Below are 17391 nucleotides of genomic sequence, written 5' to 3'. Positions count from 1 at the left end.
TCATGCCTGTAATCCCAGCACTTTGGGAGACCAAGGCAGGTGGATTGCTTGAGGTCAGGAGTTTGAGACCAGTCTGGGCAACATAGTGAAACCCCATATCTCTCAAAAAAAAAAAAAAAGAAAAGAAAAGAAAAGAAATTAGCTAGCCAGGCGCGGTGGCTCACACCTGTAATCCCAGCACTTTGGGAGGCTGAGGTAGATGGATCACGAGGTCAAGAGATCGAAACCATCCTGGCCAACGTGGTGAAACCCTGTCTCTACTAAAAATACAAAAATTAGCCTGGCGAGGTGGCACTCACCTGTAGTCCCAGCTACTTGGGAGGCTGAGGCAGGAGAATCGCTTCAACCTGGGAGGCGGAGGTTTCAGTGAGCCAAGATAGTGCCACTGCACTCCAGCCTGACGACAGAGCGAGACTCCACCTTAAAAAAAAAAAATTAGGTGTGGTGGGTGGCCTGTGCCTGTGGTCCCAGCTACTTGGGAGGCTGAGGCAGGAGGTTGGCTTGAGCCCTGGAGGTGGAGGCTGGAGTGAGCTATGATCTCACCACTGCACACAAGCCCGGACAACGGATTGAGATCCTGTCTGAGAAAAACGCCAGGTACAGTGGTTCATGCCTGTAATCCCAGCACTTTGGGAGGCCAAGATGGGCAGAAGTTAGGAGTTGGAGGCCAGCCTGGTCAACATGGTGAAACCCCGTGTCTACTAAAAATACAAAAATTAGCTGGGCGTGGTGGTGTGAGCCTGTAATCCCAGCTACTCGGGAGGCTGAGGTAGAATTGCTTGAACCTGGGAGATGGAGGTTGCAGTGAGCCGAGATCGCGCCACTGCACCCCAGCCTGGGCGACAGAGTGAGAATAAAAGCACTGAATGAGGCCTCCTTTGAGCTAGGTTCTGGGGTGAACAAGGCTGTGAACACAACAGTGACAAGAACGACCCCAGGTCCTGCCTTACAGAGCTTAGTCCGGTGTGGGTAGACAGCCCCATCCTCAGACAGTGACAACCCCGACTGGTCAGGGCGACGGGTCCCAGGCCGAGTCGCTGGGCTGTGTTGGGGAAGGGGGTGCTACTGCGCAGGCGCTGCGGGAGGCCACTGGGGCTCAAGCACCTCGGATTCCCGCTCATACGGCCGGCCGAATCACGTGGCAGTCACGTGGCGACCACTGTCTAGCCCAACGGTGAGTGCAAAGCCACCTGGACTGGGGTCTGGGCCCAGAACTTTCCCAGAGCTTTCTGGTCCCACAGATCACCCTCAGACCCTTCCGCTAGCCCTCAAGCCCCTCCCACCCTGTCATTCTCTTCCGCGGCCCTCAGACCCCGCCCCCACCCGTTTAGCAAACCCTGTCCCCATTCCGCTGACCCCTTCCCCAGCCCCAGACACTGTCCTCAGAGCCCCCTCTCCCAGCCTGCAGACCCCACCCCCAACACACAGACACTTCCCTAGTCCTTAGTCCAGGCGTCCCACTCTCGGACCCTCGAACCGTCGGCAGATCCTGCCATCAGTGCCCTCTCCTCCTTCAGAGCCCGCCGGCTGCCCTCAGACCCCATCCACCCCGCGGACCCCACAGACGCTGTCCCCAGAGCCTCCCCACGACCCCTCTCACCACCTCTCAAATCCTAAACCACAGACGCCTCTTCCTCCCACCGCAGCCTTCAGAGCCTCCTCCCAAGCCCTTCGACTCCCTTCCCAGGCTCAGATTCTATCCTCGCAGCCCTTCTGCCACCCTGGCACGCCCGACCCCAGCCCTAAGCCCCCTCCCAGCCCTCCAATTGCCTTAGATCCCCCTCAGCTCTCAGTCTCCCTGCGACCCCAGACCTTCTGGTATGTCGCCCTCCCAGAGCCACCCCCTTTTCTCATTCAGCCGCCTCCCTTCCCATCAGACCCCTCCTGAATCCCCTTCCCTTCTAGACTGCGCCCCCAAAACCCCCAGCCAACTCTGTCTTTATTGTTTTCTTGTCCCCAAAGTTCCGGTCCTTCACATCCCCCTTCCCTCATGAGACCCCCTAGCGGATCCCTGCCCCAGAACCGGACCCCACAGACGCCCTCACTGCCCTTTCGCTTCCCAGTGGAGCTGGGTTCCAAGAGGGATCTAGACACCCAGGTGGGCCGTCTGCACCACGTGGCTGTGGCGGGGGAGCCCAGGATGGGGCCCGGCCAGGCTCCTGCTGAGAGGTGAGGGCCTGGTTGCTGGTACATCTGTGGGGGCAGGATCAAGGAGCTGTATGGAAGGTGTGGCTTCAGTTGGCCAGTCAGCAGTGGTACCGAGCACTGACTGTGTCCCGAGCTCTGCAGTCCCTGATGGGAATTTAAGGGTGAACATGACCCTTGGACAGGGTGGACAGGTCCGCCCCTGGTCTGACCAACTGGTCTGTCCCCACAGAGAAAGTGTGCCGTGAAGTGGCTCACAGAGCCAAGACCACACCCAGGTGTGTGCCCCCTGTGATGTCCCCAGACCCCATCCCATTCCAGGTAGGAGCCAGTATGGGGCTGTGGGGGACCAAGGGAGCTGTAGGACACCTGGGCAACCCATGCCAGCTCTCTGCCATCCCTCTCTGCAGGCCCCAGAGACTCCTGCGGTCACAGGCCACAGCAGGGTGCAGCCTGGAGCTTGGGCAGCAGCTTGACTCTAGGCAGCAGCTCTGGGCCTAGCTCAGGCCCCAGCCCTGGGTCTGGCCACAGCCAGGGTCAGCCTGCACTGCTGCCTGGAGCCCAGCCCAACAGTACAGATACCCCCAGAGCCTTGAACACTGTCCCATTGCTAACCTGTGACTACCCCTGCCCACCCTCCAGTAGTCACCAACCCCAAGTTCTCTGGCTGCCTCTCCTTTGACGAGGGAACTTTAGGGTCGCCCAACTGTCCCCTCACTCACCTGTGACCCTTAACCAACCCTGCTTCCCCCAGGGCCCTTCCCTGCACTCCACCTCCAGCCTCCAGGACTCAGCCTCCCTGCTGGGGACCCAGAGCTCTATGGAGCAGTTTGAGGAAGCGCTCAGCCAAGATTCCAGGCCTGCAGGGGCTGCTGTGGCACACACACAGGGTTACTCTGCTGGAGCCCCAGCCCTATGAGCCCATCCCCAGCCTGCTGACCCACAGGGAGGCTTCCCACACATTGGGAGGCTGCTGGAAGGCCACGAGGGCAGGCTAAGCAGGGGACCCCGAGCCCCGTCTGTGCCCCATCCGCCCTCCGAGGCCCGCTGGAGCGCCATGGCTAGCAGGTGGCATCTCCAGCCTTCTCTCCTGCAGGCACCCGCTACTGAGCTGACTGGAGAAGGTATCTTCTCCGGCCTGCAGAAGTGAGACCTGAGGCCTCGGATGGGAGGACCCTGGGTAACCCTAGGTCTTTATCCCTGAGGTAACCCTAGGTCTGCCTGTGCCCCACTGCTTCCCAGGATGGACCTGCTGGAGATCATAGCAGAGCTGCAAAAAGGATGTCAGCTTGGAGAAAAGCCCAGCCTGAGCCCCACTCCTGACCTAGACTCCCAGGGTGCCCATGGTTCCCACTCTGCGGATACCACCTCTTAGAGGCTCCCAGGAGTAACTCCTGCCTTGGTGCCTCCCCAGAAGGAAATAGAATGATAGAGCGCCCCCTCTGTCTGTCTTCACTCACTGAGTTTGGCCCCAGCACAACTTCAGCAGCCACATTTTCACCATTTTATTCATTAATGTTGTCAGATGGTTTAGTGGGGCATGTGGGGAAGGAAGGGTAGGAGTTGTCCCCCCATCCCCGTGCACAGGTCAGGACATGCTGGGGGCTCCTGGAGGGAGAGGAGGATGGGGTCAGCCTAGTCCCCCCACCCCAGATTTGTGCAAGGGCCCCCAGGATGGAGGGGGGGGATGGGCGGACCCTTCAGTCCAGGGTAGGGAAGCTGGGATTACAGGTTAGGGACCCACATCAGAAGCAAGTTACAAAGTTAGAAACCTGGGGTAGTGGTCGGGGCTCAAGAAAATACAAAACAAGGGATTTGGTTGAGCCAAGATCCAGTAGGGGTGAAGGGAAGGAAGGACGGCCCCTCCCAGCTGGTGCTCAGCAGTAGCTTCGGGTCTGGCCCTCAGAGTGGAGGGACCAGCTGGGAGTGGGGTAAGGGGGTGGGGGACCAGCCCCCTCCCCTCTTTGCCCTCCATTTCTGTACAAGGACCCTCGGTGGAGCTCGCCCCCCCTTCCATAGGCTGGCGGGGCTGCCCTGTAGAGCAGGAGAGGCTCAGGGGGGCCCCAGGGACCCGGCACCCTATGAGGGGTACGGGGGCCCCAGGGTGCCCGTTGTTTCTGGGGAAGGCGGGGGACTGGGGGACCGGGATCTGAACGGCTTCGGGGGTGGGCAGGAGGGGAAGAGGAGGAGGAAGAGGCAGGTGAGGGACCTCTGGGCCCTAGGGCTAGGTTGACATAGAGGGGCTCAGGCGGTGTGGGGCGCCGAGCAGGGTGCTGGGGGGCTGAGTAGCCAAGGTGGTCAGGGGGAAAGCAGGAAGGGGCTGGCGGGTAGCTGAGCACTAAGTCGGGGGACCTGTGGAGTGGGGGCGATTGGCCAAGCATGCCATAGGAGGCATTGAGCCTGTCAGGGGGCATGGAGCGAAAGGGACTCCAGGAGCGGGTAGGGCCAGAATAGGGGGACCCCTCACCTGCCCCGATCTCATAGTACAGGTTCTCTCCCCTGTCGAGTGGTGCAGGGGGGCCCAGGGAGCTCCTCCAGACCGGGGCTGGGGAACTGGGCTGGAAGGATGGGGGGCCCAGGGGGTACAAGCCTGGCTTGGGGACCCCGAGGAAGGGTGGCAGGCACTCCCTGGGGGCTGGGGAGAAGAAGCCGGGGGTAGGAACCTGTGAGGGGACAGAACATGGGGACTGGGCTGCTGCCTCTGGCGCATCCCTGCCCCCCCCACCTGCCTTGAGCTGGGCACTGACCTGGGCAGGGCCTCGGAGTCCCCTCCTTGAGGTCCCCATGGGCCGCTGGCTCCTCAGCAGGCTCCCATCACTTTGTTGCCTTGGTAAGTAGGATGGGGGTCCCGGGACCCAGACACTCGGATGGGCTAGGGAGTTGGGAGGTGGCCCACTCCCTGAGGTCCCCGGGGGCTCCCCACCCACCTCCAGAGACAGCGACCGGCGGAAGGGGGATCGGGGAGCAGGTGGGGTGCCCCCACACTCCTGCTGGCTCTGTTGCTCGGCCACCTGCTGAGCCCGCTCAGCCAGGGCCAGGGCCATGAGGCGCGCTGGGTTCTTGGGGGGCGGGGGTGGGGCACCCCCAGGGCGCAGGAGAGACAGGGGAGGGGGTGGCAATGGTGACTCCATATCAGGACCTATATAAATGAATGGAGAGGGGTTCAGCTGGGGCCAGGCCCTCAGGGTCAGTGAGAGCAGGCGGGGACAGGGGTGGGGTAGGCCGAGCAGGACTCACCCAGTGGGCCCTGAGCTCCCCGGAGCTTGCTGTACATCTCCTGCTGGCAGGCATCAGTCAGCGGGGCCTCGGCTCCACGCAGCAGCAGGGGTATGAGATGGGGGCGCAGGCTCCGGCCAGGGCTGAGAGCTGGTGTTGGGGTGGCTGAGGCAGGTGCTCCCCCAGCCCCCAGCAGTTCTAGGACAGCGGGTGGCACTGATACAGCCAGGGGCTCTGAGATGTCCAGGGCAGCGGGCGAGGCAGGGCTGGTGGGCCCTCGGGGCGAGATGGCCTGGGGGGTCACCCTGGGTGGGAAGGCAGAGGCAGGGGCGGGGGGTGCTGGGCTGGCGGGAGGTGCGGGATCCCCTGGGGTGGGGCTGCTGCAGCGGAAGGTTAAGGGATCAAAGTCCAGCCCCCGGAGTCCCTCCAGGCAGTGGGGTGGGCTGAAGTCCAGCTCATCACCATCATCTAGCCAGGCTGAGGTACGGTGTGAGGGGGACCCAGAGAGTGCCCCCAGCCCAGCTGCTGAGGACTCAGAGGATGAAGAGGAGGACTCCGAGGAGGAGGACTCAGAGGAGGAGGACGAGGACAGGCTCTCGCAGGAGCCAGCAGGTGCTGGGCCCACGGGGAAAGCGTCGCTGCTGGAGTGGGGTCGCCGCAGCCTGTGCAGCCTCTGGAGGCCTGGAGGGGTGGAGTCAGTGAGACCATCCCTGAGAACAGGGCGCACAGCCCCACAGAAAGCTGGGGAAAGGACATGAAGAGGCACCTCCCCAGAGAGTGCCACAGTAGCTGTGAAGCCAGGAAAAGCTGTTTCAGATTCACGGTGGAGACCATGAAGAGGACACTTCCGGCCCAAAGCACGAAGGTCCTGTGGCTGCCCCACAGGCTGTGGGCACGAGACCAACAGATTCACACACAGCTGCTGAGCCGGCAGGACAGTGCCTGTGCTCCTGGGTACATGGGAGGGCAGTACCCCAGGAGTGTGAGGACAGCGCGGTGGTTCAGAAGAGCCCCCAGAGGCATGGCTGGGTGGGATGGATAAGCAGCCCCTGGCAGAGGCCGGAAAGCGGCACCCAGCAGCGCGGCAGGCTGTGAGGTAGCGATGGGGAAAAAGCCAAGCGCGGTGCCCCTTTCTTATGACACCCTTTAAATAAAGTTTCCAAAATGACTAGAACTGAGCAGTATGATCCTTCCACACACACCTGTGTATGATCAAACTCGGAAAGCAAGGGCAGGGTAGTCTGCAAATTGAGAGGATGCCTCCAGTGGGGAGGAACTTGAACGGGAGAAGGAATGGAGCTGCTTTAGTTCTAGGCTGGTGGGTTCATGGATGTCCATAATGTTATTTAAAAATGTTCAACAGGAATAATAAAGACTTTTTAAAGGGCCTGTCATGGACCAATAAGTTAAGTTCGGTGTGTGATGAACCAAAGGTGATACTGTATCCAACTCATTGTACATAAAGGCCAGGTTAAAATTTTCAAAAGCCCCAGGACCCCCAAATGTGAAGTACAAAATTTGGAGGCCAAACCAGGGCCCCAATTCCTCCTGGCTCCACTTGGGTGCAGATAGTGCCCCCCCACTTCCCCCCCTTGCTCACCAGCCCCGCTGGCCTGCGATGACAGAGACTCCTCGCTCTTGGCAGATCTCAGTGTGACGGTGTCGGGTCTGCCGCCTGCAGGAGACGAAGAGGTAGGAGGGCACTCCAGCGACCACCGCTGCCCACCAGTCCATGGCCCAGCCTCTCACCTGAAGGCTGCGGTGGGGCGCGGGTGCCCCCCAGCCAGGGCAGGGGCTTCTTTCGAGGGACACTGGGGCCCCGGCCCAGTGCAAAGAACGTCTTCCAGCTGCTGCCCCCTGGCTTCCGCTGTTTCTCCCCTCTCTCCCCTTTCCTCCTGTGGTTTGGGGGAGAAATGGCAGGTCGTCTGAGGAACCAGGCCTCCACCTGCCCCTCACCACCCCCAGCATCCCACTCACCTTTCCACAGGTGAGGCGGGGGTCTTGGGAGTTGTGGGCTCTGTGGGCATCCCCAGCCGGCCCTGCGTGCGCGCCTGGGCTTCCTCCAGCGTCAGCAGGCGGGTGGAGGGGCAGCTGCCCGCGAGGGACTTGGGCCTGGGGAGCAGGCATCGGCCTGGGGAGTGTGGAAAGGGGGCACCTGTCAGCTCTGGGGCCGCCCAAGGCCACGGGCAAAGCCAAGCGCCACAGCCCAAGCCCCGGCCCCGCAGCATGCCCACCCGGGCTGGCAAGGCAGGGGGCCGGGGCGGATCAGGAGGGAGCGGGCGGGCAGCAGGCAGGTGGGAGGAGGGTGGGGCAGGACGAGCTGATGAGGAGGCAGCTCCCGGCAGCCAGCGAGGGCAGCGGCTCTGGCTTCAGTTACCTCGGGCCAGGGGGCCCTCCGACGAGCAGAGTCCTGACTGGGCTGGGGTCCGGGGCAGGGCGGGGAGTCTGGGCGGGGCCCGGGAGGGGTCAAGTCTGGGGACCTCCCACCTCCTCCCAGGTGGACCCATGGCCCCAAGCGCCCCCAGGAGCTACAAGGGGTGAAGGAAGAGCGGCGTCCGGGCCAAGAGGTGGGAATCCTGAGCGGAGGAGCTGAAATGAGAAGGAGGGGGGGCGCGGGGAGGGAGAGGCCGGGGCGGGGTCCTCAAGGAGCCGGGAGGGAGGCCCAGCTTCAGTGGGGTGGGGATGGGACTGGGAGCCCACCTGCCCTCCCTCTGCAGCCCTGACCGTGGTGGGCAGTAGCCAGGACCTCAGCGGGTGGGAGGGCATACCTGCAGGGTCGAGGCCAGCGGAGGTGAAGGTGTCGCTGAACAGGACGTCCACGTGGGTGAGCAGAAACTCCACCACCACCGACTGCACCCGCACTTCCCGGAACGCCGCGGCACCACCCATTCCCACTGACTCCAGCTCCATGGACCTGGATGGGAGGAGCAGGAGGGAGGCCGGGTGCCTTGAGCCCAGCCAGCAGGTTCTGGCAGGGCAATGTGGGGAGCCAGTGGAGGCAGTGACTGTCTATTCAATACCTCTGATCTTCTCAAACTGATCACACCTCGCTAGGCTCTCAACCTTCCCCCAGAGCCGCCCCTCCTGCCTTCCCCATCTCAGTCAGTGTGGTTCTTCCTGTGGCTCAGTCTGTCACCCCCTCCACTGCCCCATCTGGCCCAGCCTCTGTCTTCCCCAGCCTGGACATCCCAGAGCCTCCTTCCTGGCCTCCTGCTACTGTCCCCACCTGCAGCCAGAGGGATCCTGGGACCACCTGAGTCCCATCAGGGCCTACCTGGCTCAGAGCCCTGCCCTGGCTGCACCTCGCTCCAGGCAAGAGCAAAGTCCTCACTGTGACCCATGACCTGTGAGTCACCCCTGTCTGGTCCCTGTCACCTCTCTGACCTCATTATCTCCTCTCCTTCAACCCCTCACTCACTCAGCTCCAGCCACACCAGCCTCCCTGCGGCTCCTTCAACGCACCAGGCACCAGCCCAGGCCCAGATGTCTGCACCTGCCGTTCCCTCAACCTGGCACTCCCCAGATGCACCCCCAGGGCCCTCCCTCATCCTCTGCAGGTCTTGACTCAAATGTTGCCTTCTTAGTGCAGTCTTCCTCATCCACTTTATTCAAAACTGTACACTCTCTTCTCTGTGCCCCTGGCCTTTCTCATTTATTTTTCTTCATCCATCATATGCCCGCCCTCTGACATATCACCTGTTTTACTTGATTATGTATCTGTGCCCCCAGGAGAATGTGAACTCCTGCAGGGCAGAGATCATGCCTGTCTCGTTCACCATCAAGTCCTCCAGGCTTATTCTGCTGCTGGCCACAGAAGACCTGCCAAAACCTCCCTTGCCACCCTCACTAAAAACCTCACACTGCCCTGACCCTGCACACTGCCCTTCCCTCCTCCTCTCTCCTCCTCAGCACTCATCACCATCAGACCTTACTCTGTATTCTCCTGTTGACGTTCATGGTCCATCTCCTCCATGAGAACATGAGTCCCAGGAGGACAGGGCCGTGCTCCGTGCTGTGTCCCCAGTGCTGGGGATGGGGCCAGGTCCACGGAAGGTATTTGATAGACATGTATTCAATGAATAAACAAAAGAAAAGCTGGGTGGGTTCCTGGCGTGGTTTTGGGGAAAGACCTGAGGGGTGGGCAGGCGAGCAAGCAGCTCACCGTAGCAGGTTGGGTGCCCAGACAATGGCCAGGTTGCGGGCATGCATGCTGGTGTTAGCACTGTGTCTCGCCATGCGGGCCAGGTGCCTCAGCAGGTACTCCAGGGTCCTGGGGGTGGGAGCAGAGGGGGACACCTGAGCCTCAACCCCCTTGGAATCCCACCAAGTCCCACCCCGCCCCTCCTGGTTTACCTGTAATGTGGCGGGGGCAGCTGCTGGATGACATCGTGTACCCGCACCAGACGCTCCTCCTCCCCAGGCACTGACATGGCCTCCTGAGATGGTGGGTGGGTGTGATGAGGATTGGGTCAGAGGCGTCCTGGCCCCCTCCGTCCCGCCAGCTCCCTTACTCACACTGAATTTCCCATAGAGCTGGTAGGTGAGCAGAGGGTTCGGAAGTTCTCGGAAGTAGAGCTTGCAGAGGGAGGACACGCTGTGGATGTCCTGCAGGAAGGCGGGGCCAGACAGCTCTGGGATCCTCTCGCTGTCAAACTCATGCCTGAGACCACCATGTCAAGGAGGAGGAAGATCCAGGTCAGAGGGGCTTACTCACCTGGCCGTGCTCCCCCTGCCCCTACCCCCAAGTGCCTGCAGGTGGATGGAACCCTCTTCCCCAGGTCCTACACTGGGCTCTTCAGAGGCAGAACCTTACTGAACTCCCCAGCAAGCCTGTGTGGCAAAAGAGAAGGGTGCTGCATTTACAGAGGAGGATGCTGAGGCTCAGGCAGATGTGCCTCTGCCTGCAGCTACCCAAGACTGACTGACTCCAGAGCATGAGCAGCTCCTACCAAGCAGCCGCCATTCTCCTGGCTGTAAGAGGGCACTGGAAAATGTGGACAAAATCCCAGCACCCTGCTGCTCCCAGTTCTCTGGTGGGGCCCCACTGCCTGTGGTAAAGTCTCCCACCCACTGCCACTTCTTGCCTCCCTCTTGGCACCCCCGCAGGCTTCAAGCACTCCCCTCTCAGCCTCCTGCAGGCCAAGATCTCACCTGGCTCCTCCCCACTTCTAGACCCCGCCCTGGCTCAGAGCCCTCCTGTGGTTCCCCCTTCACTTATAGTACAAGCCAAAACCCTAACATGAAGGCTTTGCCTGCACTGGCATGGGGACTCCTTGGCCATGGCCTCCTGTCGCTGTTCCCTTTGCCCCGCTGCTCCCTCTGCATGGCCTGCCCCTCCCCGCCTCCAGGCTCTCAAATGAGGTGGCTCTGCCCTTGCCATCCAAAACTGCAGGCCTCCCTCCTGGCTCCTTATCGCCATCCTCCTACCCCAGTCTGTTTTCCTCCACAGAACCTGTCATCTTCTGGTGAACTCTATCCCTCCCCTGTTTGTCTCTTCCTCTAGCCTGTGGGCCCTGTGAGGGCAGGCGTTTCTGGCTGTCTCACTCACTGCTGTGTCCCCAGTGCCTGGCACGTGGCAGGTGCTCCGTGAAGACAGAGTCCTCGCTTAGATTGTGAACTCTACTCTCAAGAGAGCTGTCCCTGACCCCAGCCTTGATCCTGCAACTCCTGACTCCTGGTAACTGTGTCCCCAGCATGCGGCACGGGGCTGGAGTGGAGGTGCTGGTGCCTGTGGAAGGACAGGGTTGGCTAAGGGCCCTCACCGAAGCCTCTGGATGTTGGAAGACACGCCTGATAGCCGGTAGATCCCATCTACCACCCCGTGGGCCTCAATGAACTCGGAGCAGCAGCGCAGCACCTGGGGCACTGAGAGAAAGCAAGGTCAGGGCTGGGTGGGCCGCAGCCCTGGTGTGACGGGTGGGGTGGGTGGGCCCAGGCCTCACCATCCTGGCCTGAGTTGCTGAGGTGTTCGCCAAGATCGCAGCCAAACACCCTCTGTCGCAGGATTCCCCGCTGCCGCAGCCGCTGCCGAGAAGGGCGGGAGCGCATGAAGGTGCGGAGCAGGCCGGCCAGCTTCCCACGAGGCCGCGGCACAGCTGTCGGGGCAAAGGGCAAAGGCAGGCCTTGTGGGGTCAGCATGGCCAGGGGCCTGGCGGGGCAGGGGCAGGGATCTGGCAGCCTGTTTCTATTACCTGAGGTCAGAGACGAGATACCCTGGGGAGCCGGGATGCCACATGGGGGGCCATCGGCATCTGCTGGGCAAACAATGGGGTGGAAGGGATGAGTGGGAGGCAAAAGACGCAGGAGGCCCCACTTTTCCCCACCCCTCCTCACCCCTCCTGTCTGTCCATGGCACTTACCTGCCTTCAGGCCCGGACCTGGTCGCTCTGTGAAGAGTTCCACACATTCACTGGGGAAGAACCCAACCTGAGGAAGGTCAGGGTCAGTGGCTGGGCCACCCCAGTTGGCAGGTGCCCTAGCTCCACCTGTCCGCACCCAGCTGGACTCACCTGGAAGCCTCGCTTGCCCCGCCACCAGCTCCGATCCTCCGTGGGTGGCATGTCGATCACCGAGACAATGTCTCCCACCTGGGAGGGGGCGGGCGGGAGGAGAAGGGTCAGAAGGAGCAGGGGGTGTGGGGAGCCCAGCTGCAGTCTGCTTCCCCACAGCCTCACCTCAAAGGACAGCTCATCTGGTGCCTGGGCCGTGTACCGTTTGATCACGTGGGCGGCCGCCACTGCAGGGATATTGAGTGACGCCTCCTCACTGAGGAGCAGTCGCCGGCCGTGATTGTCCAGCTGAAATGGAGGTGGGATGTGGCAAGGACAGGTCAGGAGACGGTGTTGGTACAGGCATACCAAGCTCCTCCAAGCCCGGCGAGGCCACTGCCTGTCCCCTGCCAAGAGCCCCTGTCACACAGAGCTATTGGTCAAACACCTAAATTCCTGTTTGTAGGGATGCAGCCCTGGCACCCTCTGGGGGTAGGGAAACCTCTAAGACAAACCCCTTTATTTCTCCTCACATGTCCCAGGATTCTCCCACCCGAAGGCTTCCCCACCTGAAGGCTTCCCCATCCACCTCTGCACCTTCATCCTCCACAGCAGATACCGCATGGTTGCCATCTAAAAACCCTCTGTGCTGGGCGTGGTGGCACACGCCTGTAATCCCAGCACTTTGGGAGGGCGAGGCTAGAGAATCGCTTGAGCCCAGGAGGTTAAGACCAGTCTGGTCAACAAAGCAAGACTCTGTCTCTACAAAACATTTAAAAAAAAAAAATTAGCCAGAGGCCAGGCACAGTGGCTCAGGCCTATAATCTCAACACTTTAGGAGGCTGAGGTGGGCAGATCACCTGAGGTCGGGAGTTCGAGACCAGTCTGACCAACATGGAGAAACCCCATCTCTACTAAAAATACAAAATTAGCCAGGCGTGGTGGCACATGCCTGTAATCCCAGCTACTCAGGAGGCTGAGGCAGGAGAATCACTTGAACCTGGGAGGCAGAGGTTGCGGTGAGTGAGATCATGCCACTGCACTCCAGCCTGGGCAACAAAAGTGAAACTCTGTCTCAAAAACAAAAGAAAAAAAAAAAAACCTTCTGGTTTAAGCCACTCATAGCCAGGTGTTCTGTGAGTTACAGCCCAACCCATTTCTAACTGATATACATTTAAATCCTTGTATCCTCACAGCCGAACACCTGCTAACACACACATGTGCACACACACACTCATACACATTCTCTCACAGGCATGCGCCCACACAGACACTAAAATATCAATGCCTCCTCCACTCTGGCTCCTTTCTTTTCTATGCCCACACACACTCCCAGGCTGGTTCTCGCCCCTCATACACCCCCTCACCCACTCTGAACTCCAAGCCCCCTGCCCAGGCCCACCTCCATCCAGGTGAGCACAGGCCCGCAGTTGAGGTTACTGTCCACCAGTCCTGACAGGGTCTCCAGGTACTGCAGTAGCAGTGGCACCAGCATCTGGGGGCAGGTTGTCAGGGTGGGCCTCTGAGTGGACGTGAGAGAGCCCACTGACCTCCCACACTGCCCTAGTTTGCCTCTGGGCTGAAGTTCATCCTGAACGCATGGGTGCTGCTCAGCTGTTAGGTACTGAGACATGGGCATATGAATGAATAAGTAGGCTGGGCTAAGCTCTTGAGTGCCCTGGTTGGTATGACCATGGTGACCCTCCCATGGAACCCCCTGGAACTCCCCATGATCCTAAAACTTAGTGAAGCTAAATGTAGCAGAAGCCTACTACATTTCTAAGGTTTCTCCATTCATTCAGATTGGTTGGGACTTGGGCCATACCAGTATTTAAATATTTTTCTATCCTGCTGCCTTGATGATTTCACACACTGTGGATGAGGATACACTCACGAGGCAGGGGCTGAGACAACAAGCAGGTTACCTGGGCAGCCCTGGCACCCTCGGGGGGCGGGGGAAGCTCCGGAAGGCAGGAGAACCTCCGGTCAAATATGCACCGGTGGAGGTGGGCATCCAGGGAACGAAAGTCATCGTAACTCCGGAGAACCGGCCAGGAACGGCCCTGTGGGAGCAAAGGGACAGAAGGGAGCAGGGGCCCCATGACACCGAGCTGAGGACTACCGCGGCCAGTCTCCCAGGCTAGATGAGAGGTGGGGTGGCCTCACCTGACAGGTCACCTGCACCCCGAACACCAGCTCATTCTCTCCAGAGAGGCTGGGCCCTTCACGGTCTGGAGACAGCAGGAGCTGCAGAGGGAAAGCAAGGCCCAGGTGGACTTTTGTCCCATTTCCTGACCTCCCCGGGATGGCGATCTCTAGGGATAGGTTTGTGTCCCCTTTCTGGACCTCCCCGAGGACAGGGCCCGGTGATGTGCTGGTCCCTGGCACAGAGCAGATACCTAACAAAAGTTGTCGTTGAATGAATAAAAGAACAAATGGATGAATGAATGAGCAGCTCTCCCCATCTGCTGTGGCTCCTGCAACTTTTGCTACTGACTGCTCAGATGCATGCAGCAGCCAGTCACAGGGACAGGTTTCAGAAGCACAGCAGCTGATATCATTGCAAGGTTGCGTAGGATATTGTCTTCCCTCCTGGGTGCAAATGCAAAGCCCCCATACCTGAATGTGGCCAAAGTCGACGTTCTCGTAGTGGAAATGGGCACAGTCAGCCAGCCGCGGGAAGGGGCCTCGAGGAGCTGAGAGCCTGGGAGACAGGGGATGCGTCACCAGCGGCTCCTTGAGCCTCCCCAGCTCCTAGCTGAGCCCTTTCCTCCCTCACCCTCACCTCTTCCCAGGCTTCCCCTTCACACTGGGCCCCCCAGCGGTAGGTAGGGGCTGTACCGAGCCCTCCCCTGGGCCATCCAGGCTGTCAGTGCTGCGTGCCTGTAGAGCAGAGAGAAGAATCAGAGGCCCCCAGAGATGGGAGCAAAGAGACAACGAGAGCATTGTTATCTGGCAGCACAGGGCCCAGAGCCCGGGCTGCTCCACACACCGCCCTGAGCATGAAGCAGGAGGGCAGGTCGGGGGAGGTTAGGGCTGGGCTGAGGACAGGACTGCTTCTTCGTGTGTGATCTGGGGTGGTGGACTGGAGAAGCAGGGATCAGACGTGAGGCAGGGCAACAGGACGGAGAGCATGCTGGTCCTATCTCTCCCTACTGAAAACCCTTCCATAGCCCCTGCAGAGTACAGTGACCTCCTACCACTGTCTGGACAATCACGGCTCCCATCTCATCAGCCTTCCTGCTTCCAGCCTCTCCCCTCCTGCCAGCTTTTCTGCAACAGCCTGGATTGTTTTCAGAAAACACAAATCTAGCTCTGTTTCTCCATAGATCCTGGGCCTTCAATGACTCCCTGTTGTCTTCAAGATGAAGTCTGAATTCTCTGGTCTGATCATCGAGACTTTCCTGAGCTGATTTCTGTTTACCTCTCCAGTCCCATCTCTTTCCATTGCCCCCGCTCGCAGAGCTCTTGAACTTCTAAGAGTCCAAAACAAGCACCCTCTTCGCATTTCCTTCTAGGCCTTTGCAAAGGCTGTTCCCTCAACCTGGAACACTTGTCCCCCCTTTCCCTGGGGTACATTCACCTCATTCCCACCCCTTAGGTCCCAACTCACATGTGCCCTCCTCCAAGAAGTTCTCCCTGACCCTTCAGGCTATGCCTGGCATCTCTTCTGGACTCTCTCCATCCCCTGAAGTTCCCCCATCCCAGGTTCCATGCCTTGACCTGAGCTTCTCCCTTTACAGCTCTGATCACTCTGAGATGGCACTGGTGGTGACAAGTTCATCTCTCTCATTGGACTATGACTGGCCTCCCAGAAGGAGGGCCCCAGACTGAGCTCCCCAGCATACAGCCAGGCATGGAGTTGATGTTCAGACAGGATTGTTCCTGATTATTTTCTGGGTCCCCAGTGCCAGCCCAGTCGCACAGCAGGGGCTGGGTAAAATCTCATGAATAAATTAACCAGCTGCCAGACAGATTCACCAGACTGGGCTGTAGCATCTCCCTCCTCCATGTCCCTGCAACCCCGAGTCACCCTCAGGGTCTCACCCTCAGGGTCTTTCCCCCTCCAGCCCATGAGGTTCCCCAAGGCAGGATGGGAGCTGACTCTCTCTGTGCCTGGAGCATGGAGCCTGCACAGAGGCGGTCTCAGTGAATGTCTGCTAAGTGAGGGAATGAATGGATGAATGAGCGGGAGCAGCATGGTGAGAGAGGGAGATGGTGGGGGAGGGGGATGAGGACAAGGAGATGGAGCGGACCCGAGGATCAAGGGAGGTAGAGTGCTGGCCTGTTGGGGTGGAGTAAGGAGGGAGTGGCTGGAGAGATGAGGCAAAGGCTCAGACTGATGCTGGGCGGGGGGGATTGAGAGGAACCAGGATGGGGTGAAAATGAGGGAGAAGGAGAAGAAAAGGGTCAGGCTGGGGATGGAGCGGGTGGGGGTGGGGCCAGGAATGAGAAAGGGGCTGTGGGGAGGAGGAGGGGGCTCCGCCGGGGAGGGCTGAGGGCTGGCAGAAGGATGCCGAGGAAGGTGCTGGGATGGGGGCTGGGGAAAGACCCAGGAGCCTCAGGAGGCCTCTTCGGGGGCCACTTGGGTAGCGCGGGTCCCTTCCTGAACCAGCCCCGCCTCCTCCCAGCCCGGGCCCTAGGTCCCTGTCACCCCATCCAGGGCGTGGCAGAAGGGGATGCGCGCTGAGGGGGCGGGGTCGAGGTACGGGCTGGGACCCGGGATGGGGCCGCAGGACTGGAGGGACCACGGCTGAGCACAGGCCGCGGGCTCGGGCGGGGCCGGGGGCGGGGCGCGCGGGGCGGGGCTGCGCACGGACAGACTGACACGCGGACGGACAGGCTGACGGCCGCGTGGGACCCTCACCACCATGGTCGCGTAGCCTCCTCAGGCCCCGGCCGCGCTCGACCCCTCGCTCGCCGTTCTCGTCGCCGCTGCCGCCGCCATGGCGACACAAAGGGGAGGGCGCGAGCCGCGCGCGGGCGGCTGCAGACCCCGCCCCTAACGGCTGCCCGTGGCTCCGGCGCGCGCCCCACGGGGGCGGGGGGCAGCGGGAACGCGGCGCTGCTTCTCATTGGCTCCGCCCTTGGCCCTGGTCGATGCCCCGCCCACAAGGCGGCTTCTCATTGGCTTTACCTTGGGCTCCGCCCCGGCTCTCTTTATATATTCGGTCCCACCCCCCGAAGTTTGACAGCGCCACGCCCATGACTGCTTTTCATTGGCTGTCATCGCCCTCCTGAGACATGCCCCCAGGTTCTTTATGCTTTGCTTCCGACACTTCCAACACCAAGCAACAGACCCTCCCCTTCGTCCACTCCCAGTGGCCATTCTTCTGACTTTTTATTTTTATTTTTTTAAGAGACAGGGTCTCGCTCTGTCGCCCAGGCTGGAGCGCAGTCCTGCAATCGCGGCTTACCGCAGCCTCAACATCCTGGGCTCCAGCGATACCTCCCAAGTAGCTGGGAATACGGGCGCGCGCCACCACGCCTGGCTAATTTTTTTAGACATGGGGGTCTCACTATGTTACCCAGGATGGTCTTG

The 17391-nt window shown here is 60.6% G+C and overlaps 3 protein-coding genes across 8 annotated transcripts in view; 2 read left to right on the top strand and 1 right to left on the bottom strand.

The window, feature by feature from the left end:
• The first annotated feature begins 970 nt into the window (after positions 1–970).
• On the top strand, positions 971–3524 carry LOC106994744 (uncharacterized). Its single transcript, XM_077982321.1, has 4 exons — positions 971–1174; positions 1963–2169; positions 2900–3269; positions 3388–3524. Exons 2-3 carry the CDS (start codon positions 1991–1993, stop codon positions 3141–3143), a joined length of 423 nt encoding a protein of 140 aa, XP_077838447.1. The 5' UTR covers positions 971–1174; positions 1963–1990; the 3' UTR covers positions 3144–3269; positions 3388–3524.
• Positions 3525–3635: 111 nt separating this feature from the next.
• On the bottom strand, positions 3636–16817 carry ARHGAP33 (Rho GTPase activating protein 33). 6 transcript variants are annotated; one of them, XM_077982241.1, is made up of 22 exons: positions 16717–16817; positions 14635–14732; positions 14469–14553; positions 14016–14096; positions 13744–13912; positions 13252–13394; positions 12036–12158; positions 11871–11948; positions 11721–11787; positions 11553–11612; positions 11304–11456; positions 11124–11226; positions 9877–10021; positions 9715–9797; positions 9524–9631; positions 8130–8275; positions 7339–7492; positions 7111–7256; positions 6962–7036; positions 5383–6042; positions 4893–5284; positions 3636–4808 (listed from the first exon to the last, which is right to left on the bottom strand). In XM_077982241.1, exons 1-22 carry the CDS (start codon positions 16720–16722, stop codon positions 4023–4025), a joined length of 3861 nt encoding a protein of 1286 aa, XP_077838367.1. In that variant the 5' UTR covers positions 16723–16817; the 3' UTR covers positions 3636–4022. The 6 variants fall into 6 exon arrangements, with proteins under 6 accessions (XP_077838367.1, XP_077838368.1, XP_077838370.1 ...); XM_077982242.1 differs by having other exon boundaries at positions 11553–11615; positions 13252–13344; positions 13775–13912; XM_077982244.1 differs by having other exon boundaries at positions 3636–4780; positions 11553–11615; positions 13252–13344; positions 13775–13912.
• IGFLR1 (IGF like family receptor 1) overlaps positions 11955–17391 on the top strand; it is a 40978-nt gene continuing 35541 nt past the window's right edge. The window contains exon 1 of the mRNA XM_002808187.4: positions 11955–11959. The gene's annotated coding sequence lies outside the window, so the exon portion shown is untranslated. The remainder of the gene's footprint in view (positions 11960–17391) is intronic.

The sequence above is a fragment of the Macaca mulatta genome, chromosome 19, assembly GCF_049350105.2.
Source record: "Macaca mulatta isolate MMU2019108-1 chromosome 19, T2T-MMU8v2.0, whole genome shotgun sequence".
Taxonomy (NCBI): domain Eukaryota; kingdom Metazoa; phylum Chordata; class Mammalia; order Primates; family Cercopithecidae; genus Macaca; species Macaca mulatta.
The sequence above is the reverse complement of the archived record's forward strand: the minus strand, read 5'-3'. Positions and strand labels throughout refer to the sequence as shown.